This window comes from Setaria viridis, chromosome 2, assembly GCF_005286985.2.
Source record: "Setaria viridis chromosome 2, Setaria_viridis_v4.0, whole genome shotgun sequence".
In the NCBI taxonomy this organism is placed as follows: domain Eukaryota; kingdom Viridiplantae; phylum Streptophyta; class Magnoliopsida; order Poales; family Poaceae; genus Setaria; species Setaria viridis.
This window is the reverse complement of record NC_048264.2, coordinates 16,205,627-16,225,004: the sequence shown is the minus strand read 5'-3', so window position 1 is coordinate 16,225,004 and position 19,378 is coordinate 16,205,627. Positions and strand designations below refer to the sequence as shown.

The window sequence follows — 19,378 nt, the reverse complement described above, 5'->3', positions numbered from 1 at the left end:
AAAAAAAAACCTGTCATTTAAACCTGTCAATTATGGAGAGTAGCTTAGCATCCTGGTAAAAAAATAACATATATGTGTAAAAGAACCAAGATATTTCCGTGTGCACCTTTGCTACATTGAACATTTTCGTGGAACGTGGGATGGTTGACAATTGCCTGGGAAATTCACAGACGGCCTTCATTCACTTGTACGGGATGGGATGCATTGAAAATCATATGGCCTTTATATATGTTACATAAAACAGGAGAGAAAAAAAAGAAAAACAACTCGATATGTTCGGCCTGTTTCAGATACGGCCCGGCCCACTACATCGCACACGTGCCCTGCCCCAGTTGCCCTAGCCTCCGCCCCACCCCAACGCGCACACCGCACCGTCGCCGCCGCCGCAACACGCCAGCCCGCACGGACGGCGACTGACGGCCTCCACCACCTGCCGGCGGTAATTCGGGGCAGGAACCGGTGGCGAGTCACGGCGACCGGCGGTGAGTTTCTTCCCTCTCCTGTTTAGTCTCGTTTCCTTCCTGTCCCTTCTCCCGTAGCCAATTTTGCTAGGATCTCTTTCTTCCTCTTCGTGATGTAGTGTTCCTTTGCTTGAGTTTTCCAGTCCGGTAGATGGCAGCTACAAATTCTAGTAGTGATGTGGGATCATGTCATCATTTTAGAGAGACCTGAACGGGGTGGAGGCAATACTAGATGGAAATGCAAGTATTGTCCAACTGAAAAAGTTTCTAGTTACACTAGAGTTGAAGTTCTCACTTTCTGCAGATGCATCATTTAAAAAAAAATACTAAAATGTATCCGCGTATCAAGATTTTGGGAAATCTGTGGGCAAGCAGTATGGATTTTGTAAAATACATTCTGCTGAATTGTTGTAGTCATGCCAGATGAGATCTGTATTGATGTGGGGATATAATGCTTTACCTAGACATGTCTGTAATTAGTCTTTGATTTTCGATTTTTGGATGTTGCAGAGCCTAGAGCGCCATTTCATACTTTGGAGAGTCTCCACTCCTCCCTGCTATACCATCTCCATCCCTGTCAACAAGATGGCACGTCAGTCTGCTCTCTCGCTCGTGAGAGATCGGGCAAAGGTGGGAGCGCTGAAGCGTTTAACTCTGAGCTCGTCCAAGACGGCAGGGAGGAACTCATCTGGGCGCATCACCTCTTTCCACCGTGGCGGAGGGGCCAAGAGGTTGCAGAGGAAAGTTGATGTGAAGCGGAGCACCTCTTCCCTGGGCATTGTGGAGCGGATCGAGTATGACCCTAATCGTTCCTCCAGCATTGCTCTGGTGCGATGGGTCCAAGGGGTACATTTCCGCCGCCCCAAGATTCCACAAGAGCCCAGTACTGAGTCTCAGATCCTAGAATCTACCACAGCCGATATCTCCGGTCGGTTTTCCCTTGCACCATTGTCTGGTAGAGTGCATAAAGAAAAGGAAGCTTCTTCTGCACTGTACTCTTCAGCTTCCTCTGCACTGTACTCTTCTCTAGGTAATGGAGATGTTCCATCTGTTAACACTGGCGCATCAATGAGCTTACCCAGGATAGCTTTAGCTGGTGCCAAGCCCACTTTCTTTGCTCAAGTCAGAGGAAATGAAGAAGGAAAACAAACATTTTCTCTTTCTGGAATTCAAAAATGGGCAACAGATGATGTGCTTTGGGCACAGAGAATGAAGCGTCAAGCTGCTCTCTCTTGGCAGAATGATCTGAAGAAGAAACCTTCGCCACAGGCACAAGCTAACCGCTTCAGTACCTTGGCAGCCAAGTCTATTAGCACGAGTAAAGGGCCAAAGGCAAAGGTTGATTGTGTACCAGTATCTTATATATTGGCCAGCCACCATTGTGTGCCAGGTAGTACAGTGATGAACTATGATTCCTCGAAGCCTTCTAAGAGTTCAGCCTCTTCATCATCAGCTAATCAGTTTGATATAATTGACCTCAACTCAAAGGTTGGAAATTGCATACCATTAGCCAATGCACGAATTGGAACATGGGTGCACGATATTGAGTGCCGTCCTGGTCAGGGTGGGAAGATGGTTCGAGCAGCTGGTACATTTGCTAAAGTTGTCCAGGAGCCAGGTGCCCAGTGTGTTCTGCGTCTTCCTTCAGGTGCTGAGAAGATTGTGGATTCAAAATGCCGTGCTACAATTGGTATAGTCTCCAACCCAAGCCATGGTACGCGCAAGCTAAGAAAAGCAGGTAACAGCCGGTGGTTAGGCAGACGCCCTGTTGTCCGTGGTGTTGCTATGAATCCTGTGGATCATCCCCATGGTGGAGGTGAGGGGCGTACCAAGGGAGGTAGACCTTCAGTTTCTCCTTGGGGAAAGCCCACTAAGGCAGGATACCGATCACCAAGTGTCGCCAGCCGTAAAGCTTAGTGTGCTGGAACAAAGCTCATATGGAACAGTCCTTTTTTTTGTTCTCTTCCTTATGGTTGAGAAAATAAAGAACAGATGGTGGTGGTAGAGGGAATTGTGATACATCAACTTGGTTGTGATGTAAGAAGTAATGCTTTTATTCCAATGTTTGTTACTATTATTATGATTGCCTTTTTGCAGAAATTAGCTCTTCCTCAGAACTGTTCTGCCTGAGAAGAAATGTTCTAGTATTTTTGGCCAAGGCTTGTTCGGAAACAGGCTGTGGGTATATTTCTGCTAGGTGTTTCCTATCTGTTAACAACTTTCATGTTTTGTTTTTGGGAGGCCGAAGAGCCGTGTGATGAACTGTAAGATGGTAGGCGCTGGACTGAAGAGGTATTCGGTTAAAAAATAATACTTGAATCTGTTGCTGAGCCTAAGTTAGTAGGCAAAGTAGCTCTCTCTCTCGTTTTTCTCTATTCATAACGACCAGAGACGGAACAAGAGTGAACGGGGTGAAGAGAAGTGTCAGCACCTCAAACAAGGGTTAGCGCTCAGCTGGGTCCTTCACCGGATGGATGGACAAATTAAAGTAAACAAAGTAAACAGGAGCCATGCCAATCGAGATAAGCTTTGTACCGAAGGCGAACAAAACAGAAAGCGGACATCTGCCGTTGCGGTGGTTGACGTCGCAAGGTCCTCCGACCGTGAGTTACACTTGAGCACGTCCGTAAGCGGTAAGCCCGCGCCGCCGTCGCCCCTTTTGTTGTCGGCTGTCGTCTCGCCTTGTCGCTTGTCCAGTCCCCATCTTGGATTATGGCTTCAACCTTAAGTAGGATAGTGCTGAATGATTGGGCAGCTCATGTCCTCTGATGATTGGTCGGGTCGGCTCGATTTCAACTTTTGATTTCTTTAGCCATCATCCTCAGATGCTGCGTTGTGCCATTTCACTAGTGCGTTCCTAACATGGAGGGACTGAATCTAATCGACTTTCTTTATCGTCAATCTCCACGTTTGCATGTAATTACTGGTACCAAAGAATTAGCAAGAATAATGGCATGTAATGAAAATATTGTCATCTACACTTATTATCAAACAAATAAACCATCGGACGACTGGACACATATTAGTCATTACAGGAAGGACAAAGAAAGTAGAACACGTCCGGAGGCAACGGCTCTTTCCCTGCTGCTGCTTATGCCACAGACATCGGCCTCCTTGTTGAAACCCCTCGGAAAACTCTTGGCTGTGAATCCCAGGAAATATTTCTTCATGCTTCGTGCAGCTGCCAGATATTTTGCCATATCTGGATCCTTTGCCCTGTATTTTTTGTTGACGTGGTTTGGAACTAGTTCCGAATCTACGAGAATGACCACCCTTCAGGCACCTACTGCTCTTGCTTTTCTTAAGGCTAATAGCAAGCCTTCATGATGCTGCGGGTTTATACGCAGCAGCGAGAATCGTCAGAAACCAACAACTAGAACCGAACAAAGACCAGAAGAATCAACATACGAGATTCAACTAGCTCTGAGAATTATACGTAAATAATATTGTACTCAACTTGCCCCTTACAAACGAACCATGACTGTATTTCCTGAACAGACTACCAAGTACTTGGACTCTAAAAGGTGCTTGGATCTATGGATTAATTGTTAGTTCGGGTCACATTGGATATTTGATACCAATTAGAAGCACTAAACATGAACTAATTATAAAACTAATTGCATAAGCCGTGACTAATTCGCGAGACAAATGTATTAAGCCTAATTAATCCTTGATTAGCACATATTTACTGTAGCACCACCTGATCAAATCATAGACTAATTAGGCTTAATGGATTGGTCTCGCGAATTAGCCTCTCCGAATTGAGGTATATAAACAAAATAGAAACTGACACCAACAAGACTTCACGTGACGCTAAAAGGAAACAAACCATACTAGGAAACTACAATGTGTGCTTGTCCATCACTTATTCTTCTCAGCCAATTCATATCCTATTATCTCCGGTTGTAACAAATAATAAACTGATTTAATATTTGGAAAGCTCAACACCCATGCCAATACTTCAACATAAGCCCCTGCTGCATCATTCTCCCGGGACCAGAGAAGAACTCGTCCGCGAGTTCGATTTGTCTTGGTCTGACGTACTGGCATGATATGGTGTCAGATGTTTAACATTGAAAATATCAGATGTGCGAAGATGACTTGGCAGCTTGAGCTATAAGCATTGCCATTGATTTTCTTTAAAACTTCACATGGACCAATCTTCTTGTGATTTAGGGTCTGGATCCGGCATCCTAAACTTTAGGACATGTCACATCGAATGTTTAGATACTAATTAGAAGTATTAAACATAATCTAGTTACAAAACTAATTGCACAAATGGAGTATAATTCGCGAGATAAATCTATTAAGCCTAATTAGTCCATGATTTGACAATGTGGTGCTACAATAACCATTTGCTAATGATGGATTAATTAGGCTTAATAGATTCGTCTCACGAATTAGTATAGGGGTTCTGCAGTTAGTTTTATAATTAGTTCATGTTTAATCCTCCTAATTAGCGTCCGAACATCCGATGTGACCCTCCTAAAGTTTAGTACTTGTATCCAAACACCCCCTTAGTTTGTTATACATTCCGGCAGGAATCCTGTCACGAGTACGCACAGCCCAAACAAAGTCTCCTTCATGTGGCCGATTGCTAGTGCTAAATTGAGCCGATTTCTTTTTGTCATTGACTAAGTTATGGCGACCCGCGCCTCATAGGGTCAATACTAGTCAACCTGTAAGACGGTTATGTCGGCTTCTTTATTGGAAACCGACATGATTTTTCCTTAAGTCGGTTTTTGGTATGTTTCAGACATAGGAAATTTGGAGATTGCAATTCGAATCTGTTTCCTACTAGGATAAGACCACCCCCTCTATATATACAAGAGGATCATGGCCGATAGAGACATCCAACATCCAATTGATCAAAACAATCTACCCTTACCTTTTTTTTTCCTTCCTACTCTGCTGCTCGTTGTATCTCCCATCCGGATTCAACGGCGTTCTAGGTGTCCTTGCTAGTCTTAGGGCAACCTCCTTGTGCTCCTCCGTGATGGGTCTTCCCGGGAGAAGTTCGAGAGTTTATCCAGCGAAGGACGGGCTCTACACCGGCCTATAAAGATCGGTTTCAGCATCACGCTGCATTGAGGGTTGGCTGCAACCAAATGGGCTTTGTTGGTTGAATGACAAAACAATTAAAGGACTAATGAGTTAGATGAGTCCATAAATAGGTTTCATTGAAAATGATCATATCAAACTCAGGGTATTGCTCAAATGAAGAAGAAGCAAGCATATTTAGCAAATTGCAAATGAGGCATGAGTGATTGCATATGGACGGGTCTCGTATGGAAAGCCTTCTATATCAAGAATGATGATATGAGATTTTATATCCATTAAAGGGCAACACACAGTTTGTACCCAGTAATACAACAGCATTAAAATCAAAGACTCACAATCCTGCTTCAGAGATTTCAACTTAAGGGTGTTTGATACGAGGTGCTAAACTCGAGTAGGGTCACATCGGATGCGGATGTTAATTAGGAGGACTAAATATGAGCTAATTACAAAACTAATTGCACAGATGGAGTCTAATTCGCGAGACGAATCTATTAAAGGCCTGTTTGGATCCTTGGAATTGAATTCCATTCTAATAATTATAATTTAGACACAAATTAATTAAGCTAATATAATTATATGTGGAATATATTTGCATATTATTATTGGCCATATGAGAGAGATAGTTATGTGCTGCATTTCTGCTACACGGAAACGAGTCGAAGAGCGTGCTATAAGAATTGAATTCCATTCTAATAATTATAATCTATAGAATCAATTTCCATCTCCCACCCTATGAATTTAACATAGGCTTATATCTAAACTTTAGAAAGTTGTAAAATCTCACATTCCAAGATAAATTAGCCTACTCCATTAAATAGATTTCAATACCTTTAAAATGAAGGGATCCAAACGGGACCTAAGACTAATTAATCCATCATTAGCAATCCCCTCAATCCAAGGGCCATGGTCTTTCTATCATCCCTCGACCTGGCACAGCTGTCCCCGCACCGCGCAACGCTCAGGCCAAGGGTTCAATTCCCATCCTCGCGCCCGCGCGCCCCATTTTCTTCTCTTTCGAAAAAAGAAATGTCATCCCTGCGAGCAACTGAGGCGGCGGCAGCTCAGTCGGAGCCCCTGCCAACGGCAAGCGGCGTCGATGGGGCCGGCGCGGGGGTAGCCTCGATGGAGCGGCGCAGGGGCCACGCCGCGACGGCGCGGGCCGCCCTGACGGGCGCGGCGTGGTGGCGCAGACGGCCCGGCCGGCGGCCGGCGGCGTGGGAGCCCGGCACGGTGGCGCAGGCGGTGCGTGGTGTGGGGATCCGGTGCGGGTGGTGCAGGGGCCACGCCGCGGCGGCGCGGTCGGGCACTGACCGGCGGCGCGGGCCGCCCTGACGGCCGCGGCGTAGTGGCGCTATCGGCGCGGCGTGGGGACCCTGTGCGGGTGGCACAGGCGGCTCGGCCATTGGGTCACGGCGTGGGGGGTCCAGCGCGGGTAGACTGGCACGGTGGCCCAAGCCTCCGCAGCCGTCGGAAAAAGAACGCTGAGACATTGCTCTTCAGGTGACAGAAGGAAAAAAACTTGCTGTCAACATTGATGAGGCTGTACCATTTGGAGCAGCCGTGCAGGTGAGTCTATGAATCCTTGATTTGTTCACTAATTTCATATTTGGTTGAATGGGATAGGTCCGTCTTAATTTTTTGTTTGGTTGGAGAAATTGCTGTAGACGGGACGAGCACCGTTTTCTCCTTCTGTTAGACACTGTTCGTGGGGCCCACCTATCATACTAACCGCCATCTTCTTCCTCCACCCCGGTTCCGCTCGTGGCACCGTTCTTGGGCTCGCCATTGCGCCGCTGGGGGAGCTTGCCCCGGGCGCGCCGCCCGTGAATCGGGCCCCGCCGGCCTCGAGCCGCCGCCCGCCGGATCTCAAGGGCCATGGGGGAGCTCGCCCGGGCCGGCCGCGGCGGATCTCGCGCCTGCCGGCCGCGGTGGAGCTCACCCGCGCCGGCCCCTCCGCCGGCGGCTCCCCCCCTCCCCCCGCCCAAGCTCTGCCCCTCCGCCAGTAGTTGACCGCCGCCCAATCTCACCCCCTCTGCCGGTGCGGATGGACGGCGCGTGACGGGGGCGAAGTGGGATGCCCCCGTCCGCTTGTTTTGGTGGGATGGGGACATCCCGCATCTGGAGGGTATATTCCCTCATAGGGATGTCCCCATCCCACCTGTCTCCAAACCAAACACGGGACGAAGTGGGATCGTCCCGTCCCGTCCCACTTCATCCCTCAAACCAAACGCACCCTAAATAGATTGCAATGTCTCTCTAAGTAAATCTAGACTTTTTTTTTGTGTCGTTCAATTTTATTCATGATCAATTATCAGAACTTATATTATATTTTGGTTGGTTGGTTTGTGATTTTAGATGATACCGTAGCGTTAGCACGAGCAATATACTAGTATTTATATGAGAAAAAATATTTAAGCAGAAGACAACAATGCAAATGAAATGGTTTCAAATGTATGCTTATTGTCGGTTCAAATCATTGTGTGGCTTAGGATGGCTTGAAAAGTGAAGATTGCAAGAAAGGAGGTTATACTAAGCAAGGGTGAAGGGCAAGCCACGATTTGGCTGTGTATCACACCATCCCCCGTGCCATTGCCACTCCGCCAAGCGTTGCTGGTTGCACTAGCACTTCAGGAGCTTCATCTCCCATTGCTTCTGCAACCGTCGTCTACTATGACAATGTTAGTGCTGTTTTTACGAAAGATAACCCTGTTCCTTATCATCGCACGAAGTATATTGTGATTGGCATCCACTTTATTCGAGAGAAGGTGGTTTTGGGACAGGTTCATGTCTTACACATCATGTCTTCTCATTTTGGATTGACCGATGGCTTCATGCCGGCTCTTTATGGGGTATTTGGATACTAGGTGCTAAACTTTAGCAGTGTCACATCGGATGTTCGGATGCTAATTAGAAGGACTAAACATGAGCTAATTATAAAACTAATTGCAGAACCCCTATGCTAATTCGCGAGACGAATCTATTAAGCCTAATTAATCTATCATTAGCAAATGGTTACTGTAGCACTACGTTGTCAAATCATGGACTAATTAGGCTTAATAGATTCATCTCACGAATTAGACTCCATCTGTGCAATTAGTTTTGTAATTAGTCTATATTTAATACTTCTAATTAGCATCCAAATATCGGATGTGATAGGTGCTAAAGTTTAGTATGGGATATCAAACACCCCCTTAGTCGATATCGCCTCTGATGTTGCTGAAGCTGTGCCGGCAAGATTTTTGAAATCCCGCACGGTGGGGCAGGCACTTGACAACCATGCATGGCTGAAGGACATTTGGGGCGGCTTGTCACTCAATGGACCGATGGAATTCCTTCAGTTATGGGATATTCTCGACACCTTTGCCTTAACCACGGATAATGACCGACATGTCTAGAAGCATGAGGCCTCAGGCTCCTCCTCCTCTAAGTCGGCATACAAAGCTTTCTTCCATGGTTCCATCACATTTGATCCGTGGCGTCGGCTTTGGAAATCATGGGCACCTTCGAAATGTAAAATGTTCCTCTGGTTTGCCATGAATGGTAAATGTTGGACTGCTTATTAGCTTGCAAAACGTGGTCTGTCTCATCCAGACAAATGCCTACTTTGTGATCAAGAAGAGGAAACAGTCCAGCACATCCTAGCGACTTGTGTCTTTGCAAGACAGTTTTGGCATAGGTTGTTCATTGCACTTGCATCAGCTGGTGCATTACTGAAACATAGTTTCGCTACTTGGTGGCGGAGAGCTAGCAAAAGAGTTAGCAAAGATCAAAGAAAAGGGGTTAATATCCCTCATCATCTTGGGTGCTTGGATGCTCTGGAAGCAGTGGAATACATGTGCATTTGAGGGAGACTCTCCAAGTGTCCCTACTACACTTTAGAAACCTGAAGTTAGATGCTCATCTCTGGACACTCGTTGGGGCTTCCAAGCTATACACTCTTCGGCTAAGGCGACTGGAAATCTATGGTAGCTTAGTTTTTTAATCTTTGCTGTAAACAACCCCCCCCCCCCCCCCCCCCGGGTGTGATTACATGGACCATTTTCCTTTTCCCTATAATATAAAGATATACAGCTCTACTGCGTATTCGAGAAAAAAACATGACCAAAAGCTTGTCCTACTGATTTTAGGTCCAGTCTTTATATCTGGAAGCCTACCGCTGCAGCTATAAGCAAATATTAGATATATATAGCCATATTCTTGTACGCGTGTTGTATTCTTGTACATCAAGCCGCTATATATAAAAAAGGTCAAATACCTCTAAGGGTGTGAGGTGTTTTCCTATTCTCTGCAGATACATAGACCAACCTGCCTTCACTGTTGGATGACATCGTAAACACGAGGTAATTAGAGACTCAGGTCGACATGAATCAGTCCATAAGCCTCAATTACCCTGTTCTCTCTTCTGTGGGAAAGCTTCACGCCTAACTCCAATGAACTGCATGTGGAAATATGACAATGACAATTGGATTATATTGATACTGATTAGTATTTCTTGGGTGTGATTTGTCTTTCATGAATACATGGTGTGGTGGTCACTGGTCAGGCAAGATGTTTGGAAATCATGACTTACACCAAATTCTAAGGACATGAGCACTGGAACTACCATTTAAAAAAAATCATCTAATCCAAAATTTGGACTGCAAAGACTTGTTAGCAGTTAGTTCTTAGTGGTGGCCTAAACAAAGATTACTTTGAACATTTTTACGATATTTAATCATAATTCATAGTCAGTTGTAAATTGTCAGGAAGACCATCTTGGCATATGAGAAGAAGATAACATTTCATCATCCATGCTGCGTTGTGTGCTCACTTCTGATGACTGCAAACTGGGAATTGGTCTGGACTCACGTAGATGTTTCTCTTCTTGTTCACTATTTTTCTGTACCGATTCATCTTTCCTTCTAGCAGTCTGGTCTATGGTGAATGACCTAATTAGCCCATGTAAAACTGAAGCCACAGCCATCATGGCAGGCCGTTCTTCTCCCTTCACGTTTAAGCACCTTACTGAAAGCTCTGCGACGGCATAACATTGGTCTTCACCTGCTTCGGCCAAAATGTGCGGCTCTATCTCCTGAAGTAGGCGCCCTTCATTAAATAGAACCACCAGATGCATAGCCAAGTTACATGATTCTTCCGGCCTTGCTGCAGAAATAGGTTTTTGCCTGGTCAACAGTTCTGCAAGAACGACTCCGAAACTGTAAACGTCACTCTTCTCAGTGAGCTGGCTGCTTTGGAAATATTCGGGATCAAGGTACCCAATAGTCCCCTGAATAAGAGTAGTTATATGAGTTTGGTCAAATGGTACTGATCTTGATGCACCAAAGTCTGCTATTTTAGCCACGAAGTTCTCATCCAGCAGAATGTTACTTGATTTGATGTCTCTGTGTATGATTGGAATAGAAGACGTGGAGTGCAGATAGGCAAGTGCCTCTGCAGTTTCTGCTGCTATCCTTAAGCAGTCTTCCCATGTTAGAGGGCGAGTTGCATTTCTGTTGTGGATGTGCTGGAAGAGTGTTCCATTAGGTATGAACTCATAAACCAACAATGGTACCTGTGTCTCTAGACAGCATCCCAAAAGCTTGACAACATTTGGGTGATCAATCTGCGACAAGATGGCAATCTCATTGACAAATTGCTCCACTTGGCTCTCATCAAACACCTTGGACTTCTTTATGGCGACTATAGTTTGATCTGGAAGAATGCCCTTGTACACTGTGCCGTGTCCACCTCGGCCAAGGATTCGACTCTCGCTGTAGTTGTCAGTAGCAGCCTTGAGCTCTTCTGCACTAAATATCTTTGCCGAATATTGGTCCTCGCCTTGAGATGTGATTGTTGAAAATCTCTGCTGCAATAGTAAGCCACCATTCTTCCTGAACAATTCTGCTCTCTTTCTTCCTAGCTCTCTTTTCTTTATCGCCCAGCAGTAGCACGATGCAGCGGTGGTCACTGTAACCATAAGTGCAAGACCTACACCTGCAGATGTGGGGGTAACACTACTGAGACCACTACAAATAGGACTGAATGACTGATGAGTGATGACTGTTGAATTGATTATTTTGCTACAGATTGTGCATTTGATCAAGATTACTTGTGTCCTGACTGGCCCCATGTAGCTACATTGAGGTAATTTTTAGGACTTATGTAAACTGTATTTCTCTCTTTATCACTTATCAGTACCAATGGCATGTTTAATCATTTTTTAACAAAAAGTGAATGCCGTGTTTAATCTACTTTACTTTTCATAAACCATAATGCTAGCTTATATATGATGGGGCCTTTTTTGAGGAGTTTGTTGATTAATATGCATTGACGTAATGTGGTATGCATATGATATGTATTGAGGTCTGATGAAGTTACCCAAAACTGTTTCTAGAGAAAAGTGCTTTTGACAGCTAAAACAGCAGCCACTACCGTTTTTCCGGCCATCACCACTCATCCCTTCAGGGCAGGCGCACGAAACAACTCCTTCCGAATCAATGCAGTACTTAATGTATGTACAAGGGTTCTTTTCCGGGTGATCACACACGCTGATACCTGATAAATAGCCAAGGATCATCAACGACATCTCTTTAAAGAGATTTTTCCACAAATAGAAAATGGCATCGCACTAAAGACCCGGTAAGGCCTTGTCTGGCTGCAGTCAAATCCACTTCAATCCACATATATGAATTAGGATGAATTGGAATGAAAATTAAAACTGTTAATTTTCTACTCCAATACATCCTAATACATGTGGATTAGAGTAAATTGGAGTGCAACCAAACAAATCCCAAAGGATGATAAAGTCATGATGAACTAATGGATTCGTACACTCGTAGCAACGAACAAGTTATATGGTGCCTGTACCTTGCGGTTGTTGCGTAGGAGAATCTGCAGCACAAAATAACGTTCATTGTTAGATCTTTCATCAGTACCTCTAAATGTAATCAACAAATATATAGGCATATATCTACATTAGTTCAGGATTCAGGTATTTCTTCCATGAGAGACAATTGTTGAATGCAAGTGACTGGGAGTAACCTCGAAAGACAAAATGAATCAGTCAGTTGTAGAATGATTTAGAAGCTAATCTAGTTTCTTTAAATAACCCAGAAATTTTTTTCGGCATGTTGCATTCAGAAATTATGTTACGGTTCTGAGGGTTTATGTTTCATTTTTTTCTTTGAAAATATAATAACAATAGGGATTAAAGATTTCTACATATGCTAAATTGTATTCAGAAAGTATGTTACAATATACAATTGGCTACAATAAGCATAGGTAGCTAAAATCACTATTCCTTTGTCCACAGATATAAGAACTTCTAGAGTTTTTAAGGCGTTAAAAATAGATAGATTAGGCGCATGCACGGATGTGCCCATCAGAAGTGGACTACGGTTTTTTTTTTTTGCATTAGTTGAATAGTTATAGCCCCATTGTTCAGTAACCCCTGGTTTTAAATGGCAAGTCACCACCTAAAGAAAATATATTGCATATTTGTTGAATTAAATTAATGCTTGGAGATTCGTCCAAAATCCTTATATATATGGACAACTCTAAAACTAAGAGTCCTTAGAGCAACTCCAAGAGTATCCTAAAAAATTCTTTCCCAAAACTATGTATTGGGGATTCTCCTAAAAAAAATTTCCCCCAAAAACATATCAGTCCACAGCAGATCGCTAATAAATAGCCCCCAATATTTCAAACACAGGCCACGTCATCATATTGGGCCCATCGGAAGGGACGCGCGGGCGTGCGGGAATCAGGATTGGGGGAGGAATGCCGACGCTAAAATATACACGGTGGCAGGCTGTTTTTTAGCGTCGCTAAAAAATTGGGGAAGGTTTAGGTGGATTGTTGGAGTTCATTTTTTCTCTCTTTTTTCCTAAAAAAGGTATTGGGGGTAAGATTAGCAGTCTCTTGGAGTTGCTCTTACGATACAATGGAGAAGGTTATGTTGAAATATTCCGTTCAGAAAACAATATTCTAAAATTACTATTCTACTATTACTATTACTGATTGAAGGCCTCCAACAGGGTCTCTACATTAATTCTCATAAGACGTACTAGAAAAACAATATTCTAAAATTATTATTCTACTATTACTAATTGAAGGCCTTCAACAGAGTCTCTCAAGAGACATGCTAGAAAACAACGAGTCCTAAAAATTCTCAAAAAATAAGGAAGATCTAACAATTGATCCAGTAGACTTTAATTACCACTAATAATAGTAGGCATTCAACCCATTCAGTTTTCTAAAAACCCTAACATAGCATCTTCTAATGTGGAAAATGTCTAAATAACCATAAAATACCCTTATATATGTTTCTAAATCACATACTTTTGTTACTATTAATATATAAAAAACAATTTAAAGTAATCGTACATGATGTGCATACATTTTAACTTAAACATTATAATATATGTGTTTCTATATTGTAAGCACTATATTTTTATAGAAAATACTATTGCACATATAATTCTTTGATATACAAATTAATATCTTGAACAGTAGAGGAGGTTAGTGCGGACAAAAAGTGTCTATGTCCTTCCTTAGTTTTTTATATGCCTTTTGAGTAAACAGTAATTATTAGACATTAATATTAATATTCTCTTAAGGTTAGTACCATTGGCCCCTCCTACATTTTCTTTGAAGTTATATCAACGATTTTGATCACCTCAGTGCAAGCTTAAATGACCTTTTTTGCTGTCATGGTAACTAAGAGCGCAATCTAAGGTCTAAAATTCTTATTTTTAACAAAGTATTGAAGTAGAGTTTTCATAAAAGGTACCGTAAGGAAAATACTTATTGATTAATTTGATGATACTAATTATACTAACTAATGTGATTAAAATTTGAAAATCAATGACATCATGACTCATGAGACTTGAGTTGCGGTAAGAGCTATTCTAAGCTAAAACTTTAACTAAATGTATATCGAAATACATGCATGGAGGTGTCATGTAGAAAAAGAGAACATATAGATATGGATGAAAAAAATACAAAGTACTTGATAATTTTATCACGGTCAGATAGAGGCCCTTTATATAGATATTGTATTAGAAAATAAACAAAAAAGAGAGCAAAGGTTTAAACACAAACTTCTAATGATTATATCTCCTATAATATTCTAACTTGTTCAATAGTATGGGTTGAGAGATTAGTATGCTAAATTGACAAAAGAAGTTCGAAACGTAGGACATTATTACCAGGTGTCACAAGAGTGGTGTTGCAGCCTGTTCCTGTCCTGTAACCGTCACCAATATTGTTCTCGGGGCAAGAACAAGTATAGCCTCCCAAAGTATTGTTGCAGAGGTTCAGATAGGTGCAATTGTTACTATTGTAATTCCGGCATTCGTTGATATCTTGACAAACAGAACAACACACTTCGTGTCAGAAAGCAAGGTGAAATATTTGTATCCATAACAGACAATAAAATTGTATGTTACAAATGAAAACTCTGCTATGAACCAGCCTGAAAGAGTAATACCAAACACCATTCAGGGCTCAAACTAATTGGTTAGTGTAGGAGAGGCGTGAACAAGCATCCCAATCATCTGTTTTGAATTCTCTTCAGCTTGAATTGAAGTGATTTCTTCCTTCTCAATAAAATCGCTTAGTTCCTCACAAGTAGCTTATTATCATCTTATCTCGAAATCTACCGGTCCAGTTTCAATCTTTCAGAGATACTTATACGGATAGGGTGTGTATACGTGCATTCGTAGAGGTGAGTACGCATGTGTATGAATGTCTGTGTCTGTACCGTGTTTTGAAAAAAAAAATTGTGTGTGCTTCCACATGAAATCGTAGTTGGACTGTGAGGAACATATTTGATAGACATTCTATATAATTCTAGCATTTCAACACCTGTTAGTCGGTAGATCAATTAAATATCCCAACTAATAGTTAGTCAGGTAGCCGTGAGCTTTTACTCTATTAGACAGCTGGTAAGTATTATTGACTTAATTGCTGTAGATGCTAATATAATATGTAAACAAGCCAGTAGCTTGTTAGGGTCTTTTGATAGAGAGGGTCTGTTTGATAGAGCTCCTCGTATAGAGAAGCTAATTATCTGACTAAAAGTGTTGCTCTATGATTTTCTCAGATAAATTATGTATATAGTAACTTTGTGCATGGAGTGAATCAGCCTACATTTTTTATCTTCCAGCTCACTAGTTCATTTTAGAGAATCACTTTATAAAATCAGTATGGAATCACTTAGTTCTTAGCAAAAACTGTACGATAGAGCTCCTTCTGAATTTAGCCTAGAAGTTGCTCTAGGAGCTCTGCCGAACAGTTCTCTTGCTAGCAATTCGAACACAAGATTTCTTAGGCTTTGTTACTTTCTCTTTTATTTTAAGGCTTGTTTATTTTCAGCCTTCATTAAGGTGTTCTACATAATAGACCCCTTCTATTCTACTACTAGCAAATATGTCTGTGTGTTGTAATCTGGTGTACAATTTGTTTCACGGTGCTCCTGTCAATGATAATGATCTAGCAAATTTTTGTTGGATTTAGCTAGACTTGACTCAACCTTAAATTAAATAAACTCCAAGGTCCATAATAAATGTTAATGCAGTAAAGGATTAATCATGTATGAAAAATTGATAGGAGACTGGCTCAACTTAAATATGTGGTTATTATGTGCACCTGTTGTGAGTTTAAAAAAGATGGAAGACGTGCCACACACAAACATTTCATTACGCAAACGAGTCAGGAACTATGCCACGACATGAGTGGTACAACGTCAACGAAGATTTTGCATCTCTAAACTAAAAGTAGGAAGGAACGAAGTTTTTTAGCTCCAAATTAAAAGTAAAAAGGATGAAAGTGAGGAACGACAAAATAAGAGACAAAAAGAGTAAGGTTCCCTTTGGTTCATAGGATTTCCAAAGGAAAATGTAGGTATCAGCTATCCTATGGAATGAGCACTATAGATGCCTTTGGTTCGCAAGAAACGATGGAAAGAAAAACATATAAATTTTTCGTATTATTCAACTTTCATAGGAAAAACGAAAGAAAAACAAATCCAGCGAAAATTCATTGGTTTTTTGACTTGTGCGGAGGATCAAGGCAAATCGCTGGCTGAGTTGTCATTAAACAGTGGACAAGAATAAGAACACTTCCCTGCTCCGGCGATGGCGTCTCGTGTTAACGCTCTGATTAAATTTACACATAGTTTTGTTTTCTATGCATTTCCTAAGCTCAGCCAAATATCCATTCTAATAAAATTATTTAGTTTTTCACGTGTATTCCTATCTTCTTATATTTTTAAATTTATGGGTTTTGTCAATCCTGCGTTCAAAAAAGGTCTAAGGACGGACAGAGGAAGCAGAGGGAGGGACGGAATAAAGAAGATATAGATAAAATAATGCGAACTGTTTTCTATTTTTCCTACTTTTGAGAAACATGAGAAACTCCTTGCGAGTTGCGACCGTTTTGGACGAATGAAGAAGAAACCTTAATTTACCTTGGCATCCGTCACTGACGTACGCATTCCCGTCGTACCCGTCAGGGCATTTGCAGAGATAGCCCGATCCGCTGGGCGCGTCGACGCAGGTGCCGTACTTGCACAGTGGCTCGAAGGTGTAGCTCTGAGCTTGGTCGCAGGTGGTGCTCCCAATCGCCCAATCCAAAATCATCCTGCGCTCACCTTGCGGCAACAAGGCCTTTTTTAGCGGCCGTACCTGCTCGCCACCGAAAGTGAAGACGGCCTCGTCTTTGTCCAGGAAGAAGGCGGCGCGGCAGGTTCCGTCCTCCTCGCCGTCGCCGGTGCCGTTCGCCGTGGTCCTTTCGAAAGACAGGCTCAACGCCTTGGCGCCGTGCACCTGGTCCATGGGGGCCTCGCAGCAGGCTTCCCCAAGGCAAGAGCCGCTGATGTTGGGGGTGGTGCACGTGGTGGTGCAGCTGGGGTGTTGCGGTAGCGGGCTGAGATCACCGGGCCGGTTGAAGAAGTTAGCCATGAGCGTGCGGTTGCAGCCGAAGTTGACCAGCTTGTTACTCTTGGAGAAAGTGAAGGGCGTCCCTTCCAAGCTCCAAGTGAACGTCGTCCCGTCCAAGCTCTTTGGCCCGCCGGTTCCAGTGTCCGGCGTCGGCTTGCCCTTGCCGTCGTAGCACACCTGCGCCATGGGCTCCGCGAAGATGACCACGTAGCTGCCCCGCACGGACACGAAATCGATTCTGTATTCGTCCTCGCCGATGGACAGCATGGCCTCCCTCTTTGGCCCGCATATCACCTCGAAGCCGTGTCGAGACTCGTTTCTTCTGCCGAAGGGCTCCGGGACGTTGTCGCACGTTGTTGTCCTCGGAGCAGGCGCCGGACGTGATGGCAACAGCAAATCCTTCGAGTGCGCGGCGCGAGGCAGGGTAGAGACGAGAGCGAGCGCCAGGGCGAGTGGTCGTGCAACCGCATCAGCGGCAGCTGCAGCGGCTGATCGGCGGTTTCTTCCACGCGGCATGCCGGCCGCCGGCTGCTTTTCAGTGGCGCCCGGCCGGCGAGCGAAAGGGTACGTAGGGAACTGCTAGGGGATACTTCATGTGAGTCTGTGATCAGTCTGAACTATGGACGTGTATTCTTGTGTGATTTTCGTGGATTCCTTTCAGCCTTTTCGCTGGAAAACGATGCTCACGATTTAGCACTTAGCAGCACCAGGAGGTAATGGGCATTATTAATTCTTGAGAACTTTGTTAGCCGTTAGGCGTAGTTTTTCTGGCGGGCGCGCCTTTAGGCTTGAGCTGAACTATGTTGTATGCTTTACCATCAATAAAGCAGGGAAACCTTCTCTGTAAAAAAAGATAGAAAAAATACAAATAGTGATAAAAAATATTAGAGAAGGCTTATCATGAATAAAAACACATAGGATCGCTTCAATATTTGTTAATAATGTATGCTTTTATGTAGGAAAGGAAATCTCTTTGTGGTTGCAATGTCTAAATTGGTTTGGTCACAGATAATATAATAATACAATCTCTAAGCATTAAAATTAATCGCAAATGATACTATGCCTCAATATATAAAAGCTAAACTTATTAGTTACTCAAGGCGCAGGCGCCACCACCAACGCCACCACCAACGTCGAAACTACTATGTATATGCATATACATGGGCTACGGACATCATCGAAACTAATATATATTTGTACACATACATGGGCTACGGGCATCATCGAAAGAATCAAAGAAAAATACAGCGCGGCAGGCGAGTTATTATCATGGAGAGTAATAGGAACTAGACAACTAGCAACTATGGAGTGCCCTGATATCAGTGGTTATGGCAGGCCTGTGGCTAGAGATTACTTCCCGATCCGTGATTCATTTAAACTTATTGATATTAGGTGTTCCATGGATCATGTCTTCAAAGTGGGTGGTAGTAGGTGGATCTAGTGGTGGGGCGGTAGGTGGGCACTCATTGAGCTTAGGTGTTCAATGGATCACATCTTAGTGGGTGGTAGCAGCCAGGGGCGAATCTAGTGGAGGGGGCTCAAGCCCCCTCCTACGGCCATCAAGGCTCTAGAACCCCTCCTGAGCCCAAGAAGATTCACCATGGGTACACTAAGAAGGAGGGGCAGCTGGTAATCTCAGCCGTCAGACGCCTCTACAAATAATATTTGTAGGAGCAGCTTTTAACTCCAGCCGTCCCTAGAAATTTGTTTGCAGGGGCAGCTTGAGCTTACAGCCGCTCCTACAATTCATTTTCCCGACAAAAAAAATTGAATTTGAAATGTGACCAAAACATAATATATATTCAGATGCACCAAACACCACACAATTGCACCGATACATAATCAACATAATGCATATAACACATTATTCGCTAATATATCACATTTATCAATATTGTACCATCCACAAGTTTGATCAACATTACGTACACAAAA

At 43.3% G+C, this 19,378-nt stretch overlaps 2 protein-coding genes and 1 long non-coding RNA gene across 4 annotated transcripts; 2 read left to right on the top strand and 1 right to left on the bottom strand.

Moving 5' to 3' along the window:
* The first annotated feature begins 321 nt into the window (after positions 1 to 321).
* LOC117845573 (large ribosomal subunit protein uL2m) lies at positions 322 to 2,538 on the top strand. Its single transcript, XM_034726639.2, has 2 exons — positions 322 to 482; positions 972 to 2,538. The coding sequence occupies exon 2, from the start codon at positions 1,047 to 1,049 to the stop codon at positions 2,376 to 2,378; it is 1,332 nt and encodes a 443-aa protein (XP_034582530.1). The 5' UTR covers positions 322 to 482; positions 972 to 1,046; the 3' UTR covers positions 2,379 to 2,538.
* Positions 2,539 to 6,567: 4,029 nt separating this feature from the next.
* LOC140221987 (uncharacterized) lies at positions 6,568 to 8,394 on the top strand. Its single transcript, XR_011897486.1, has 2 exons — positions 6,568 to 7,088; positions 8,012 to 8,394. It is a non-coding gene; the product is annotated as an uncharacterized lncRNA (long non-coding RNA).
* Positions 8,395 to 9,798: 1,404 nt separating this feature from the next.
* Positions 9,799 to 18,084, bottom strand: LOC117843176 (wall-associated receptor kinase 17). Of its 2 annotated transcripts, none has more exons than XM_034723737.2 (5): positions 16,972 to 18,084; positions 14,711 to 14,866; positions 12,369 to 12,392; positions 11,880 to 12,056; positions 9,799 to 11,495 (listed from the first exon to the last, which is right to left on the bottom strand). In XM_034723737.2, exons 1-5 carry the CDS (start codon positions 17,957 to 17,959, stop codon positions 10,264 to 10,266), a joined length of 2,577 nt encoding a protein of 858 aa, XP_034579628.1. In that variant the 5' UTR covers positions 17,960 to 18,084; the 3' UTR covers positions 9,799 to 10,263. The 2 variants fall into 2 exon arrangements, with proteins under 2 accessions (XP_034579628.1, XP_034579629.1); XM_034723738.2 differs by having other exon boundaries at positions 11,934 to 12,056.
* Positions 18,085 to 19,378: the final 1,294 nt, after the last annotated feature.